The sequence below is a fragment of the Myotis nattereri genome (assembly GCF_964212035.1).
Source record: "Myotis nattereri genome assembly, chromosome: 8".
NCBI lineage: Eukaryota > Metazoa > Chordata > Mammalia > Chiroptera > Vespertilionidae > Myotis > Myotis nattereri.
In genome coordinates, this window is record NC_138083.1 from 3,600,603 (window position 1) to 3,616,834 (window position 16,232).

General features: G+C 59.9%; 1 protein-coding gene across 1 annotated transcript; it reads left to right on the top strand.

Moving 5' to 3' along the window:
• Window positions 1-6,193: 6,193 nt before the first annotated feature.
• LOC308523726 (RRP15-like protein) lies at window positions 6,194-7,144 on the top strand (the record flags this gene model as incomplete). The annotated part of the gene is given in 2 exon segments (XM_081097732.1): window positions 6,194-6,574; window positions 6,578-7,144. Coding segments are annotated over 2 exon segments (858 nt in total). The 3' UTR covers window positions 7,055-7,144.
• Window positions 7,145-16,232: the final 9,088 nt, after the last annotated feature.

Consider the following 16,232-nt stretch of genomic DNA (forward strand, 5'->3'; position numbering starts at 1 on the left):
CCAGGCACTTCCTCTCGCCTGCCACCCCCAGGGTGAGAGATCCCAGGCTGACCTTCCTGTGGAGATAGCAGATAAGGCCAGGCCTGCAGGGGGGTCTCATGGCTGGTGCTTCCAGACAGGGGCGGCATCAAGAGCCCTCTTACCTGCCCTCCCCCCACTCTGGTACCCACTTGAGTCCGCATCCCTCCACCCCATCCCGTCTCACTGCCTCTCCCTCTTCTCCTGCACCAGCCCCTCCCCTCCCCCCACAGTGACACCCCAGCCCCCCATTAAGCTAATCTCAGATTTGAGGGAGCGAGATTGTCACCCCGCTCACTCGTGCTGCAGTAATTGCAGATGGGACCACGGTCCCAAGCCATGGGGGTGCTTGACCGGGGAGGGCACCCTGAGGCAGCCTCTTGCACCCCTGAAGCGACCTCCGCCCAGGCTGAGAGGGCCGCGGCCCGCCTGCCAAGGCCTCGTGTGCACACGGTTACGAGTGATGTCACTGCCCAGTCAGAAACAACTTTATGATTATGTCATTGCAGAGGCAGTCGGATGCCAAACAAATACATTTCCTCTGTCCACGGCTGACCCCGCCTCCCGCACACCGCCTGGATCTGGCTCTTTTCCCTGTGCGGACCAGAGGGCTGGCTGGGGGCGGGCGGGGGACCTGCCGGCCAGGCCCTTAATGCCGGTGCCTCGGCACCCAGGGTGCTGCACAGGTGGGCCCGGCCTGAGAGCCACACACATGGGGCATAGGTGCCTCCCTGGGAGCCAGGGGTCCCCAGAAGTGGTACCAAGCCCTCAAAACAGGTTCTTTGTGCCCCACGATACAGATCTCAGCGAGGCTGGGACACACTCACTCACTGGTCCATTCGGGAGACGCTTGCTGGCTCACACACAGTGTCCTGAGCGCAGGCACAGCCACCCAGCCTCTCGGTGCTCTGACCTCCTCTGTGAGTCAGCTGGTCACCTTGGGAAAGGGGTTAGCACAGGGCCTGGCCTAGAGTCAGACCCAAACGCCAGCTCAGACACAGCCCAGGCCTCCCAGCTCAGAGAGCAGCTCCGAGCCAGCAATGGCGTAACAGGACAGCGGGGCAGAGAGTGCTTCCCCGAAGGGGAGACATCCACCCCCGTGTCTGCTCTCCGGTCCTCTTGGCCGTACCTGGGGGGGCCTGAAGCCCTCCCTGCAGAGCCAGCCCAGGGGCACTCGGCCCGCCAGGGGCAGAGGCGACCTCGGAACCCGACCAGGACACTTTGGGAGACTGACATCAGCGTGGACTCGAGCCCCACGCTGGGCACCTGTTGGGCAGATCCAAGAATAGCCTTTTCCAAGAAACTAAGTTGGGAGGATGATGGGATGGGAGGCTGGGGGAGGAGGGGCCGCTGGAGCCCCTGTCCCTGTGGCTGTGGGGACAGGGCCTGACCGGGAGCCGTGGGCCTGCCACCTGTGCCTGCCTGCCACCTCCCTGAGCAACAGAAAGGAGTGGCCTCAACCTCCCCACCCGGAAATCAGAAGGCCCCCCTTCTCCATCCAGGGGTGGTGACCTGGAGGTGAGGGCCTGGCAGGGAAGCAGGACAGTGCTTCGAAAGGCACGTGACCTGTAAGGCCCTCAGCTGCCTGCTCGCCTGGGTCAGCTGTCAGGCCCTCCAGGGACGGCCCGGAGCCCGCAGCACCCTGGTCGTTCTGGCTGTGCCTGATGTCGCACAAGACACCGTAGGTGCTCAGGAAACCCATGCGGGCCCCACGAGGGATGAGCGAGAACAGTGTCAGCGGTGCCAGGCTCCACTGGCCAGGGCCGTTCCCTGCCCCTTCTCCCCCAGACCCCCTTCTGGGACCCGGCCCCACAAGTCCGCAGGGCCTCTCCCTGGGCCAGAGACAAAGGGGCGGAAGGAGCCTTCCTAGGGCTGGAGGAGGCTGGTGCTCCCCCGGGTGAGAGCCTGGCCGGGCCGGGCTGGAATTGCACGCCAGGAAGGGACCCAGATTTGCCCAAGTGCCATCCCCTCCCCAAGCCCCCAGCAAGAGCCACCTCCTCTTGTGCTGGTGGAACCATTTTTCTAGAAATTTCTAATCACGAGCTTGTGAATTCTAACAGGTGTAATTAAATACGATGACAACGCTGGCTCCCCTGACCCCCCAAGATCAGGTAGGGCTTTTTAATAGCCCCACCAATAAGTATGTCACAGGTGCCCTTAACAATGTATTCTTCTCCCAAGAACAATTTAGCAAAATAAACGGGGGCTTAAAAACCAGGCATCGTGCCTCAAACTTCTAGCACCAAATGGCGCTGGCTGTCTAATAACGGAGAAGGCCACCGCCAGCTCACCCCCACGGAGCCGCTGGGCCCGTCTCTGCCCAGGACGGTGGCAAGCGGGTGCCATGGCTGGCTGGCAGACAGCGTCCGTTTCCATAGCCGCTTGGCCTGGGGAGGTCAAGGCCTAGAGCCCCAAGGCACCCGGACTCCTGGGCCTTCTGAGCCGCAGGCAGGCAGGTCCTGGGGAAGGTGGTGCCTCTCCCACGGCAAAGCCAGCATTCACTGAGCTTGCTGACACTGGGAGCTCTGTATTCAGTGCGTGCAGGTCTTCGGAACCCACGACCACCTCTGGCACTAGGCGGGGGGGGGAGGGGGGGGTGCTGGCAGCAGGGCAGGCTCCACAGGCTCATGACTGCCCTACAGCCCTCTGGAGCCCCTCCCCCAGTGGGCCTCCCGCCGGCTTCCTGAGCACCCGGGGCTGTATTGACCGCACAGACTGGACATTGATTGGCTGAAAGGTGAAGCCTGAAATAGTCCTCTCTGCCGGTAAGCGGGATTTTTACTTATATAGGCAGCTAATCTCTGGTCGCCTCCCAGGAAGCTAGGGGGCAGGGGAAGGGCTCTGATCCGCCCACAGCGGGCCCGTGCACGCAGGCCCTCCGTCAGCGGGGCAGGCCCGAGGCGGCCCCAGCTCTGAATCCCAGCATTCGCTCCTGGGTCTGCCGTTCTCACTGGGGGTCCCTGGGCAGGTTGCTTAGGCTTCCGTGCCTCAGCTTCCTCATCTGTGAATAAACACGGGCCAGGATGATGTTGGTGCGGCCTATTGAAGCTTCTGGCGTGGACGTCTGCTTGGAAATAAACATCCAACCACACTCGCAGAGGCCATAGGCCAGGGGTGGGCAAAGTTTTTGACTCGAGGGCCACAATGGGTTCTTAAACTGGCCCGGAGGGCCGGAACAAAAGCATGGATGGAGTGTTTGTGTGAACTAATATAAATTCAAAGTAAACATCATTACATAAAAGGGTACGGTCTTTTTTTTCAGTAGTTTTATTCATTTCAAACGGCCGGATCCGGCCCGCGGGCCGTAGTTTGCCCACGGCTGCCATAGGCACTGCATGAACATTTCTCCGTGTGCGGGAGAAACCCCCAGCCCCGTGGCGGCTCTCTTAGATACACTGAGCTTCCGGACACTTCTGATGGCGGGGTTGTCGTGCTAGACCTGGGACAGCACCTGAGGCTCCTCATAAACCTGAGTCTCACCTGCTGTGAACTAGCTGATCTCCAGTGAGGTCAGTGCGAGCACACCCTCTGCTGGGGCCTTCAGGCCAGGGCCACACACCTACAAAATCTGAAACAAAACAGCAGGAAGCTGCAGCAAATGATGGAAAGAATGTGTGTGGGGGGGGGGCGGGGGGGGGCGTGTGAGAACTCCGGCTTTATTCTAAGGTATGGGGACGCTGGGTTTATGGATGTAGGAGCTGAGCCCAGAGCAGGAAGGAGGCAGGCGCAGGGTGGTGGCGGGAGCCTTGCTGCTTCCCTGACCCCTGGGAATGGTGACCTCCCCTCCCCCACCCCGTCCTCCACTCACCAAGGCCACCAAGGTCTGGAGTGGGGCTTCAAATCCCCGAGAGCCCACAGAAGTGCCAGGACTAAAAACCAGAAGGTGCCTCCTCCCCGCTCCCCCCCGTGCCCAGCGCCCAGGACCCCCAGGGCCAGGTGCCCAGCCTGCCAGGCCGCAGCTCCACCGTGTGCCTCCAACTCATTAGGGCCAGCTGACACTTCTCCTTTGACATCACAAAGGGCATTCCCTCGGCCAAGGTCACCCAGGGCTGGCTGCCTCCTGTCCCCACGGTCCCTCCTCAGGCCACAGCATTGACAAATGGGGTTCAGAGGCGGTGGCGTCACTGAGGGACGGGAGCTGCTTTTCCTGCAGAAATGACTTCTGATGCCTCGTCAGCTGCAAATGGCCAGGCCGGGCGCCGGGCCGGCGGCAGGGCTGCGGGGCAGGTTGACAGAGCCGCCTCTTCGCTCCGTGCCAAGAGACCATGGGAGCTGCACGCATGGGGTCTCCAGGGAGGTCCCCTTAACTCCCTTGGGGGCTAAGGTCAGGGCTAATGTCAGCCCCCAGTCCTTTAAGCACAAGCTTGTTCCCCAATAACTTGAGCGTGGGTAGCTGGGAGCCGGCAGTGAGTGGGGTGAACGGAGAAGCCATGGGCCAGGGCCACCCACCCCGGGAGGCGTCTGTGCCATGTCCTGAGCTGAAAACAGGACAATTGCACAGCGGCCGCAGGCTGCCCGGGGGCAGGGAGATGGTCTGTGCGGCTCACATGCACTGCCGGCACATGCACGTGACCACCAGGCTGTGAAGGAGCTGGGGCCGCCAGACGCAGCCCATAGACAGGGGGCTTCAGCTACAGAAAGTGATCTCTCTGTGCCGGATGCCGGATGCCGGATGCCGCCGATAAAGGCGTCCTCAGGGCCGGGTCTTCCGAGGGGTGTGCTCCAGGCCTCCATCAGCTTCTGCTGGAGCCGCCTCTCAGGTTCCTGGCTACAGACACTCCCCATCTCTGCCTCCACCCCCACAGCGTTGCCCTTGTGCGGGTCGGTCCCCATGTGCCTAGCACGCTTCCCGCAGGCCTGTCTGGCCCTGGTGCCGCAGTTCCTGCAGGTCCCTGACCAGCCCAGCGGAACCTCGGTGCAAGCCACTGATCGGATTAGAGACCTGCAGAGGGACACCGCGGCCGCACTGGTCCCCGGAGCGGTGGCACAGGCTCCCCGAGGTTTGCTGACAGTGGTTGTGGCTTGGAGAGCCTCAGTGAGGTGTGGGCAGGCAGTACCAGGGGAGAGTACCTCCTGCTGGTCCATCTGCATGCCACAGCCCCCGGTCCCCGTGTGGGAGGCAGAATCTCGCTCCCAGGACGCCTGCATGCCAGTGCCCAGGACCTGCCATGTGCCGGCCCGTTTGGCAATGACTTTGTCCATGTGGTTCAGGTGAGGGCTCGGCGGGAGACACCTGCGGTCCCAGCACAGGGTCACAGAGATGGGGACGTGCTCTGTGGATGGAGAGGGGCCACCCAGGGGCCTCCAGAGCTGGGCACGGTCCTCCCCGGAGCCTTGGGAAGGACCAGCGAACCAGCCCCTTGATTGCAACCCACAGAGACCCATGTTGGACCTCGGTGCCCAGAACTGTGAGAGGACAAATCTGAGTTGTCTTCAGCCGCTGGCTCTGTGGTGCTGTGTCCTGGCAGCAGCGGGGCCTGTGCAGCCTCCATGAGACACGCGCTGTCCTGCCTGAGCGGGCACCTCAGGACCACCGTCCACTCCCCAGAGAGAGGGATGCTGGCGGCTCCCCGCTCCCCTCAGGGGGCCCCGTAGGAACGACCTCAGCTCGCAGCGGCCTCCTTCTTCCCACCACAGAGTGGCCCTGGGAGAGGCATCCCTGCCCCCCTTCTGTGGGTTTCAGAGGTAGCACAGACCCTGCGAGTTGGGGACAGCACCCAGTGACAGAGTACAGGGGGCCGTTGACATCCTCATCACCCCCACTTCATCTCCCCCTGAGCTGGGTCCGGGCTGGTCCTCACGCCCTCACAGGTGGCCCTGGCTCAGGCCTCTTGGGCTGCTGTGACAGCATACCCTAGGCTGGGGCTTGCACACAACACGACTTCCTTCCCACGGCTCTGGGGGCCGGAGGCCTGCGGTCAGGGTGCTTGTGCACGGGGCGTGGTGAAGCGTCTTCCGGAGGCCGATGCCGATCTCACAGCGTCCTCACAGGGCAGCGAGCTCTCTGGGGTCCTTTTTATCAGGACACTGGTCCCATTCATGGGGCCCCACCTTCATCTCCTAAGCACCTCTCAAGGGCCCCAACTCCATACACCCACATTGGGGAGGTAGGTTTCAACAATGGAATTTGGGGCGGGACCCAAAAGTCCACGACAGGACTTCCGGTTGAGAAAACATGGCCGCGGCCGTCCGCGACTCACGTGGGAGTGCGGAGAAGAAGCTGAAACACGCCGTCAAGAGGAAAAAGAAGATGAAAACGGTAGCCAAGGCTGCAGCATCGGAGCTGGAAGATGAGGGCCAAGACGCTGCCGACGTGGGAGGTTCCACAGGAAGGCGTGCGTCACAAAAGCGCCACTTTCCTTCTGATGACGAAGCAGCGGAGGCTGACAATGAAGATGAGCTGGAACCCTGTGACGACGACAGCGAAAATGCTGCTGGAGCCGCCGCGGGGACCAGCTCGGGCTGGGCCGACGCCATGGCTAAAATCCTGAACAAGAAAACCCCTAGGAGCAAACCCACCATCCTGGTGAAAAACAGAGAGCTGGAACAGGAAAAGTAGAAGTTAAAGCAGGAGAGACTGGAGAAGAGGAAGCAGCTCGATAAGAACCGGGAGTGGGAAATGATGTGCAGGGTCAAGCCAGACGTGGTCACCGACAAAGACACCGGGAGGAATCTGCAGGGGATCGCCACGAGGGGTGTGGTGCAGTTATTCAACGCCGTCCAGAAACATCAGAAGAACGTTGACGAGAAGGTCAAGGAGGCCGGGAGCTCGATCAGGAAGCGTGCGAAGTTGATATCAACCGTTTCCAAGAAAGATTTCATCAGCGTTCTGAGGGGCATGGACGGAAGTGCCAGCGACAAAGGTTCGACCGGAAGGAGCTCACAGGCCAAGCAGACTGAAGTGAGAGAAGAGGGCCCAGGATGGAGCATCCTCCGAGACGACTTTATGATGGGAGCGTCCATGAAGGACTGGGACAAAGAGAGTGACGGGCTGGATGGCAGCAGCCCGGGCGGGGGAAGCGACTCCGACACATAGTGGACGTGCAGGAGGCACCGCGACATGGCTCTGTTCTTCCTAGAGAAACACTTCTCGCTCCAGAAGCTGGCGGACCATCAGGATGCCGTGTGTCAGGAAGCCAGAAGACTTGCACTTGTCACATAAGCTTTGTTAAAGTTACATGTTCGAACTGTGTGTAAGTTTAAGCATTTGTAAAAAGAAATGCCCCTCAAAACATTTGTGAAAAGAAATGTTTCGACTTGTCCAGCGAGAGGCTCATTTTGCCCATCACTGGTTACAAGTTGGTCTTGGGTTTTGGTGTCTTGTCGCAGGTATTGTACTACCAGCGTTTCCGGAAATGCAGTGTTCTTCATCATGAAAATGAACTCAACGTTAATGTTCTCCCCCTACAGATCTGTGCATTATAGTTTGTGGGGGGAAGGTTGGTGTTTGTTTTGGTGACCTATTGAGAAAACGTAGGTAGTAAAGTTTTAAATTATAGTATTTCTGATTTGGAGTGATGCTTTTATTTTTTTTTAGATATTCTGGCAAATATATAAGAAACATGTCAAATCTATACTTTTCTATTACTTTTATGTGCTGTAATGTACATAAACAATGCCTTAAGATTTATTTTAAGTGTTGGGCTATCTTTGCTCTCGTGTCATTTCTTAGGAAGCACATGTGACACGTTCAGTGTGTGTGTGTGTGTGTGTGTGTGTGTGAGAGAGAGAGAGAGAGAGAGAGAGACACTGTGAGTTACCTTCAATTCTCTCTCATGATTGGATGACCAGTGAGGTCGTAGTTAGCTAACAAGGGGTCTGTTAAGTAAAAGGAGAATGCAAAGTAAGACTGTAGTGTTGTTCCAAAATTTCTGTGAAACTGGGCCTAAGATCTAAATCTGTAGGGGAATTGTTCAATAAATGTGATCTCTTCCCTTTTTAAAAAAAAAAAAAAAAAAGTCCACGACAGTATCCGCTTGAGCCAAGTGGATGGGCCCAGTGGACAGGTAAGGAATGTGGCTCCAGGTAAGTTCGGACCCTGCGCGCCGGCCCGGCTGCGCTCTCTCTGCCGTCAGACTGTGTGGGATGAGCCGGCTTACAGGCCCTTCCCCACAGACACCCGCCGGGGGAGGCGCTGAGGCCACGTGCCGCTGGGACGTCAGCGCGGAGCTCTGTGCTTGCTTCCCACTCAGTGTGGTTGGAAGTTGCCGGGTGGATACCTCATTTTTGCTCAACATTTCCTGCCCAGCTCAGTGTGTAATCGGCTCACGCTTCCCCTTGGCGTTTCACAGGGACCACTGCGGCTGATAAAAGACACAAATCTAGCCCGACCGGCATGGCTCAGCGGTTGAGTGTTGACCTATAAGCCAGGCGGTCACAGTTCGATTCCCCATCAGGGCACATGCCTGGGTTGTGGGCTCCATCCCCAGTGGGGGGCGTGCAGGAGGCCCCTCTCTCATCATTGATGTTTCTCTCTCTCTCCCTCTTTCTCCTGACCTGGTCAGCACCACTCCAGGCAGAGCTCCAATGCACCAGCCCTATGGGACTGCGGCTGGCCGTTCCCTAGCCCCTTAAAGGAACCAGTCCGACGATGACTTCCTAGCACACTCCCTGAGCATTGTCCATGAAAGAAAAGGGGGGTAGATTGACATTTAAAACGTCTGCCTGTGAAAGGCAGTGCCCAGAGAGTGCGGCCGCGGTGATCAGGACTGGAGGGAGCGAGGAGCAGGGGGCACACGGAGGATGGCAGGGCCATGAACTACCTGTGCACTACCATGGTGGTCACAGGCGCCCAGACACGCAGAGTGTACAACACAGAGGGGCCCTGAAACCATCGTTGGGCTCTGGGGTGGTAACAACCCATCCATGTCGGCTCATCAGCTGTAACAAGTACACCGCACCGTGCAAGGCATGCGTCTGGACGGACAGCTGGGAGCCTCTGTACATTTCACCCCATTTCCTCTCAATCTAAAACTGCTCACAAATGGAAAGTCTATTAATCACATTGAAAAGTCCGACTAGCGTAATAACGGTTTTCATATTGCCTCTGTGCTGAAATGTTGGCTAGGCCTGAGCGCTCCACGCTGGAATCCAGAAAGCCGTAGTTTTCATACAAAGCTGAAATGTGATGGAGTCAAATGTCCAGCAGCCAGAGGCCCAGCACGTCCAGTCCTGCCCGGAGGGCCCCTCCCACTCAGGTTCGGCTGGGACACTCAGGTGACTGGAAGGAGTTCCTCTGACTCGGCTGCTCTGTGGGGGGAGAATCTGTGTTCTTCTGTCCCAGGCATTCCTGACACCGGTGACTGGAATCCAGAGCCAGCTGCCTGTGTGTGGCCTGCACTGGGGGACCAGGACTGGCAGAGCCAGTGGAACTCCGGGGGACTCCAAGGAGGCCCCCACCAGTTGCGGGGGCAGCTCCAGAGAGATAGGCCCACAGTCAATATGCCCTCCCCACTTCTTGTAACCCTCTTCCCCCTTCAGGGTCCTGTTTAAATGACTCCTCCTTCAGGCAGCCTCCCGTCACCCCAGACTCTGCTTTTTGTGGGTTAGTTATGTAAAAATCATATAAACACAGCCACTGAGCTGTCGCTGCCCTGCAGGCCTCACACCTCAACCCTTTGGATGTTAAAACGGCAAAGTAACCTCTGGGCTGGGCCTGGAGCAGCACCATATCCCAAACCACTGCTTGCAAAGGTAACAAGAAAGCGCACATTACGGTACCAGACGGAAATCAAAACATTGTTTAGAATCAGCCTCACTGTTACCGGGTCTGCACCAGCAGCCGCGCCTTCCTGCTGAGGACGGAACTGTCCCTTCCCTTTGCGTCCTCCCGGAACACCGTTTGGGCTCCTGCCTCAACCGGTGCATCTGGAAGAGCTGTTCTTGTTGATCTCAATCAACGCTTTTGGCTTTTATTTTAAGTGAACAGCACCCATCCTTCTTTTGAGTCTCTGGGGTCTTGTCATGCTACGTTTGTCTGTGTGGGTCCTGTGTCTGTGCCAGTCTCCTTCCCTGGGCCATATGCCCTCGGAGACGGGGGGAGGCAAGGAGGGGGAGGGTCAGGGTTACCCACCAATGTCTCCCTGGCATCTAGGGGGCCAACACATAGCAGGTGCTCACTAAATGTCTGTCGAGTGAATGATTAGATGCGTGTGGCCAGGACTGCTCCAGGCAGAGGCGTCCGGATGCACCAGCCTACGAGGCCACAACCTGCCGGGCGATGCCCAGTCATCTGCGGGCACTGGGCCGCCTCACTCCTGAGCCGGTTAGGAAGCCGTCCCGCCCTGCCCAGGCCACTCCCACAGGGACCAGGCCAGGGCAGCTATCTTAGGAGCCTTGATCCCAAAGCATTTGAGGTGCCACAACAGGTGGGCCACACACAGCCCCCACCCCCTTCCTGCTTCCTGGGGCTCAGCTCCGGACAGGGCCAGAGTGGCACCTTTGTCCTGGATCGGGCATTTGAGACTCTCAGGAGGCTCTGGCCTCAAGAGAAACGCACCCCCTCCCCTCCCCTGGCCCCAGCATTTGGTTCTGAGTGAGGGGTGCACGTTCAGCCCTCAGGGGGAAGACCCATCAGGCACAGTGCCAGTCCTGTCCCCATTCTGTGTCCCATGCCAGACCACCCTGCTTGCCTCTGGGGTAGACATGGAGAGTCCCTGGTCGCGGTCAGTGGGGTGGCCTGGCCACTTCCCTAGTGTCCATGGAGCCCTGAGCACCGCTGCAGGGTCCCAGTGGGGAGGATGGTGGCTTGCCTTCCTGAGCAAGGACTGGGCTCCAGCCTCCCAGTCCTGCCTGTCCGTGGGCCACGGAGTCCTGCCAGCCTGTCCTCTGCCCCAGGGCTTTCCTGTGCTGTGAGGGCTGCACACAGGACACCCGGTCCACAGCTCAGAGGAGACTCCCGGGGTCCTGGGCACGGGCCTCATTGGAACTTGCCTCTTCTCCTGGGGACAGTGGGGAGGGCTGTGTGGAGCCCCACGAGGCCCCTGTCACTCGGCAAACATCACTCCACAGCGCTGCCAGCCTCGGCACGGCTGTGATAGGCATGTGAGGCTGTATGTGGGGTCGTGGGAGTCCTGAGGGGCCAGGCCATTCCTGCCTGAAAGAAGCTTCCAGTCTGACAGGCTCCCAAACCAGAAGCCTGTGGCCGAAGCTAGTCCTTCATGCACCTGCTCTGGCCTTCGGGGGTCGGCCCACAGGGTTCCCAGGACCTCCCAATGGGCACCGATGTGCAGGAGCCAAGGGCCCAGTCCCGAGGGTAGCTCCAGCTCCCACAGGCCCCACCACGCCCGGGGCTTGTACCAGCCGGCTCACTTGTGCCCGTCCCACCGCCCCCAGCATCTGCAAGGTCTAATCCGGGGCCCTGCCAGGGCCCAGAGCAGGTGGGGCTCAGGAGGGCCCAGTTTGGGGCAGACAGACAGGTTCCCTCTACACACACCAGCTGTCATCGCCCAGCCTGGACATTCGTGCTCGGGACACAGGTCGGTGATGGACGGGGCCAGCGTGGACCCCAAACTCAGAGTGGCAGCATCTGCCCTTGCCCTCCACCCAGTGAGTGTCGCAAGCCCATGCTGACAGCCACTGAGGACCCGACGCCAGGGCAGTGCAGAGTTGGGATCATGATAAGATAAATAGTGCAGGCCTGGCCGCATGGCTCAGTGGTGGAGCGTCAAACTATGAACCAGGAGGTCATGGTTCAATTCCTGGTCAGGGCACATGCCCAGGTTGCTCAATCTCCAGTGTGGGGCGTGCAGGAGGCAGCCACTCAATGATTCTCTCTCATCATTGATGTTTCTATCTCTCTAGCCTTCTCCCTTCCTCTCTGAAATCAATAAAAATATATTTTAAAAAAAGATAAATATTGCATATTTGCTCTGAACTTTGGGGACAGAGGAGTCCTCAGTTTACGGCTGCAAGTATATCATGAGCTCAGTTAGTGCCACTATGATTGTATGCCATGTGCCACATTAAAGCAGCACCTTTGAAGTAAATGGTTGGCCCCGCAGCATAAAAAATCCTGGCTTTCATGGGGGTTGCTGGTAACAGGTGGCTTTAAACTGGGCCTTTTATCCGTAACTGACTGTGCCAGAGCAGGGCTGGCGGGAGGGAGGCCGCTTGCCTGCACTCAGCCCCCTCACCTCCACCCCCCGCCCCCTCAGCGCTGTGCTGCACCTCCTCCACTGCCTCGGGCTGGTAGACAGTGTTTTCTTGTCCCTGTGAGTTTTCGCTCCTTTCCGTCGAGGCTCATTCTCATCCCCCCCCCCCCCCCCTTCCTGGCATGTGCTCTGAACGGAGTTGAAATAAACTGCCTGGCTGGGCAGAGAGGTGCCGCGTGGACACGAATGCTTCTCGACGGCCAGGCCATGCCGGCCCACCTAGGGGACTGGACCTCTGGGGCCAGAAAACAGTCCCCTCTGAACAAACGCGTCCCCCGGGACACTGTCACAGGACGGTGGCCGATAAGCTGCCGGGCCACTTCCTCGGGGGCCTGTGGGCCTGTCTTCTCAGATGGGAGCCTCTCCGCCTCCAGGTGCCTTTGGGGTCTGAGGAGGCTCTAGTCGCCTCCCCCAAATCAGGCCTGGGCTCGATGACTTGGGGTCTGGCCCCCGCAGAAAGCCGGCTCCTGCCTGACACCCCCTCGGGCAGCCTCACGAGCAAGTCCGGGGCCACACTCAGGAGGCAGGTCCCTCTCAGGCCACCACACCCTGCCCCCATCTCTGGCTCCCAGACCCCAGCCCTCCACCCACCCAGCCTTGGCGCCAGGCATGACCTCAGAGTTATATTAAGGACCGGCAGCGGCAGTGGGGATGGGCGTCTGTAACCAGATAAGACCAGCAGGACGCACTTGTCGGAGAAGCGCCGGATTTACCCTCGGCTCAGCTGACGGGCTTCAGGCACAGCCCTGGGCAGGCGCTGAGAGCTCGCCCCACCAGGGCAGCTGCAGACAGGCTCAGGAGGGGGTTGGGCTGTCCCAGTGCACTCACCACACTCAGGTTAAAAATCGCCGCCATCAGAGCCCCGGGCTGTGGGCGCAGCGCAGCTCTGGGCAGCTCTACCCAGGCTCCTGGGAGCGGCTGTGCCCCATAGGCCTCGCCCGGCCAGCACAGCTCCACCCGCACCAAGACCTGACCTGGAGCCGGAGGGACTCAAGGTCCCTGCACCACCACCTGCCGTACACAAGGGGCCTGAATGGCCACAGCCTTGCGGGGAGGACAGTGCCCACCCAGGAGGGGCAGGGGCTGCCACCCAGGGCCTCTCCCAGACGCGTGGACAGGCCGCCCCCTACTGGGGAGCGCCACCCTAAGCCCAGCCTCTCTGTTCTCCAAGGTCACAGCCAGCGAAAGGCCAGCGTGGCCTGGATCCCAGCACTCCGGCTCTCCAGCCAGCCAGCCCAGAGCACCCTCTGGCAGTTTTCCTGCTGGGCCCTGGGGCCGGCCAGTCTGCCCAGGCAGTGGGAAGGGAGCTGGCCCCACAGGGGAGGGAGGAGCTGAGCCTCTCCTCACTGCTATTTTTTTAAAAATATTTTTATTGATTTCAGAGAGAACAGGAGAGGGAGAGAGAGAAAGAAACATCAGTGATGAGAGAGAATCATTGATTGGCTGCCTCCTGCACATCCCACACTGGGGATCCAGCCCGCAACCCAGGAAGTACCCTTGACCGGAATCAAACCTGGGACCCTTCAGTCTGCAGGCCAACATACTATCCACTGAGCCAAGACGGTTCGTCACTGCTATTTAAAGGCTGGGAATGGACACATGCAGGGAGGTGATGGGATATCTGAGCCGGGTGCAGGGGAGGGGCTGCATGGGAGGCTCCGGGCCTGGGGCAGAAGGCAGCCCCAAGGTTCCTGGACACCCCTACATGCCCCACAGTGGGGCCCAGGTAGTCCCGCCATGCGCTTGGCAGGAACAGGAGCCTCAGTGCCACCTGAGAATGCCCAGGCACGGCTTGCATGGGGCTTGGGGTGTGGCCGCCAGGACAGCCTGCTCCTTCCTGGGTCAGCACCTGCACAGGAAGTTAAGCCAGGCCTGCAGCCCGAGCTGGCCCCGGCCCACCCAGAGGCCCAGAGGCAGTTTCTAGGCCCCTGAAAAGGCCGGAAACACTTGCCCCTGTTGTGAGCAATGCCCACAGCCGGAGCCAAGCCTTCATGTCACCCTGAGGTGGACTGTAGCCTTCCCACCAAGAAACTACCATCACCATCGTGGTGGTCAGAGGTCCTTCAAATCCTCCTGGGGAAGGTCGGGGCCCACCACACTGGAAGCAAGACTCCGGGCAAGTCATTTATCTGGGTCATTTATCGGTTTCCTCATCTTTACACTAGGGAGTGATGGCATTCCCTGCAGGCAGCCAGGCGGAAGCCCACGGGCACAGGCAGACCCTAGAAAGATAGAGCAGGCTGGCATAATTCTTACTAAAGTGTAAATGACTTCTACTATCCTGTTCCCTCAGGAAAGGGCTGCTGGGAAGGAGTGGAAGACTGGGTGGGAGATCAGAGAGGCTACAGGGAGGTTGCTACCCAGGCACGGCGGGCCTGGCCTCTGACTCTAAGTCCGTCTGGCTCCCAGACCACTCTAGCCCCTGACCCGGCCTGGTCGGGCTGGGACAGAGTAAGCTGAGGGCCCAGCCTCAGGAGCCCTACCCCAAGGTGCTAGCTCCTCAGGGTCTGCTATGACACTGTCATCCTGCATGGATGGGGTGGCTTGGGAAGTGCCACTCGCCCCTGGGGTTCCTCCAGGGGGGTAGTGTCTCCAGGACCAGCACTTGGCCCTCTCCCTGGAACCAGCGCTGTGCTCGCAGCGGCTCTTCCACAGGAGCAGTGTCTCTGTGCCTCTCGCACTGAGGGCTCCATTTCTTTGCTGATCAGATGCAGGGACCAGGCCATGAGCAATGCAGGTGGGATCTGGTGTCCACAACGTGCACCTCACCCTATTGCCGGCCCACACCGCCACCTGCCCCAGAGCCACCACCATTAAGTCACCTCCATACTCCCAGGAGCCCGCACGCCCACTGGTCAAGAGGGCAGGGCAGCCATCCTGGCAGTGCCACTGGCTGCTTGTGGAGTGGCCCAGTGAGCCCCGAGGACCTGAGGCCACGGTCCTGTGGTCCCAGGGGTGACTGTGCTCTCCAGGAGCCCTGAGCTCACCCAGCTGCACCCACACCTCCTGCCTGGAAGGGGTGTGTTTGGGCTGGACTGCACGGAGGGGGCCAGGGACCATGCTTGGATGGAGGAGCAAGGGGAGAGGTGACAAGGAAAGAAGGGGGGACACAGAGAGAGCCAAAGGGGGGAGAAGAGAGAGAAAGAAAGGAGATGTAAGCTTTGGGAGGCTGGGCGTGTGTGCGAAGGACGGGAGGCGCTGCAGGGCTGGTGGGCACCTGAGGGTGGCCGTGCGGATGAGTGCCAGCCTGCCCAGCTGCAGTCTAATTAAAATTCCGAAACTCCTGTGACAGAGGCGCAGACCGCGTGCAGATGGCTGCCATACCTTAGCCTGGCGCCTCAGCATCCTCGACAGCGCGCGACCGTGCGCCCACCATGGCCCCCAAGAGCAGACCAGGGGTGTCAGCTCAGAGGCAGCTAGGGCAGGGCAGGGGAGCCCCCACATTTCACAGGAGATGGCACAGCACCACCAGGGAGGGAAACAATGTGCCCAAGCTTGCCGGGAGGAAGGGGGCAGGGCAGCACCAGGTCATGGGATGCCTCACCAGTGGCCCGGGCCCCACACTAGCCCCTTAGCTGGGGGGAAGGGGCATGAGGAGGAGGCAGTGGTGTCACTTTACAGGCCTCCCGCCCATGGCAGCACCCCCCTCCCTCCACCCCTCGCCCTGCCTGCCAGGCTCCAGGAGTCATGTCCAAGCTCTGTGCCTGCCCAAGCTGCTTCAGCCCCACCACCCACCCAACCCCACGGGGCCAACTCTTGTCTCTCCCAGGTGGCCACTCACAGGTCCCATCAGCCCTGCACAAGGGTAGTGTCTCACACAGGCCTTCCCACCAGGCCAAGAGCAGGGAGGTGCCCAGCAGTGGGAGGCCCAGGCAGAGGACACAAGCCAATGTTCCCAGACTTCCTTCAGGGGCACATGTATGGGAAACGCAGAACCCAGGGGCAGGTGGAGCGGGGCAGGTGAGGACCCCACTCAGAGTTGCCTTTGGGCTGATGAAGGGCTGGGTGTCGGCTACCAGCCATGCCCACACTCACCACCCCTAGGCTTGCTGACCGACAGTG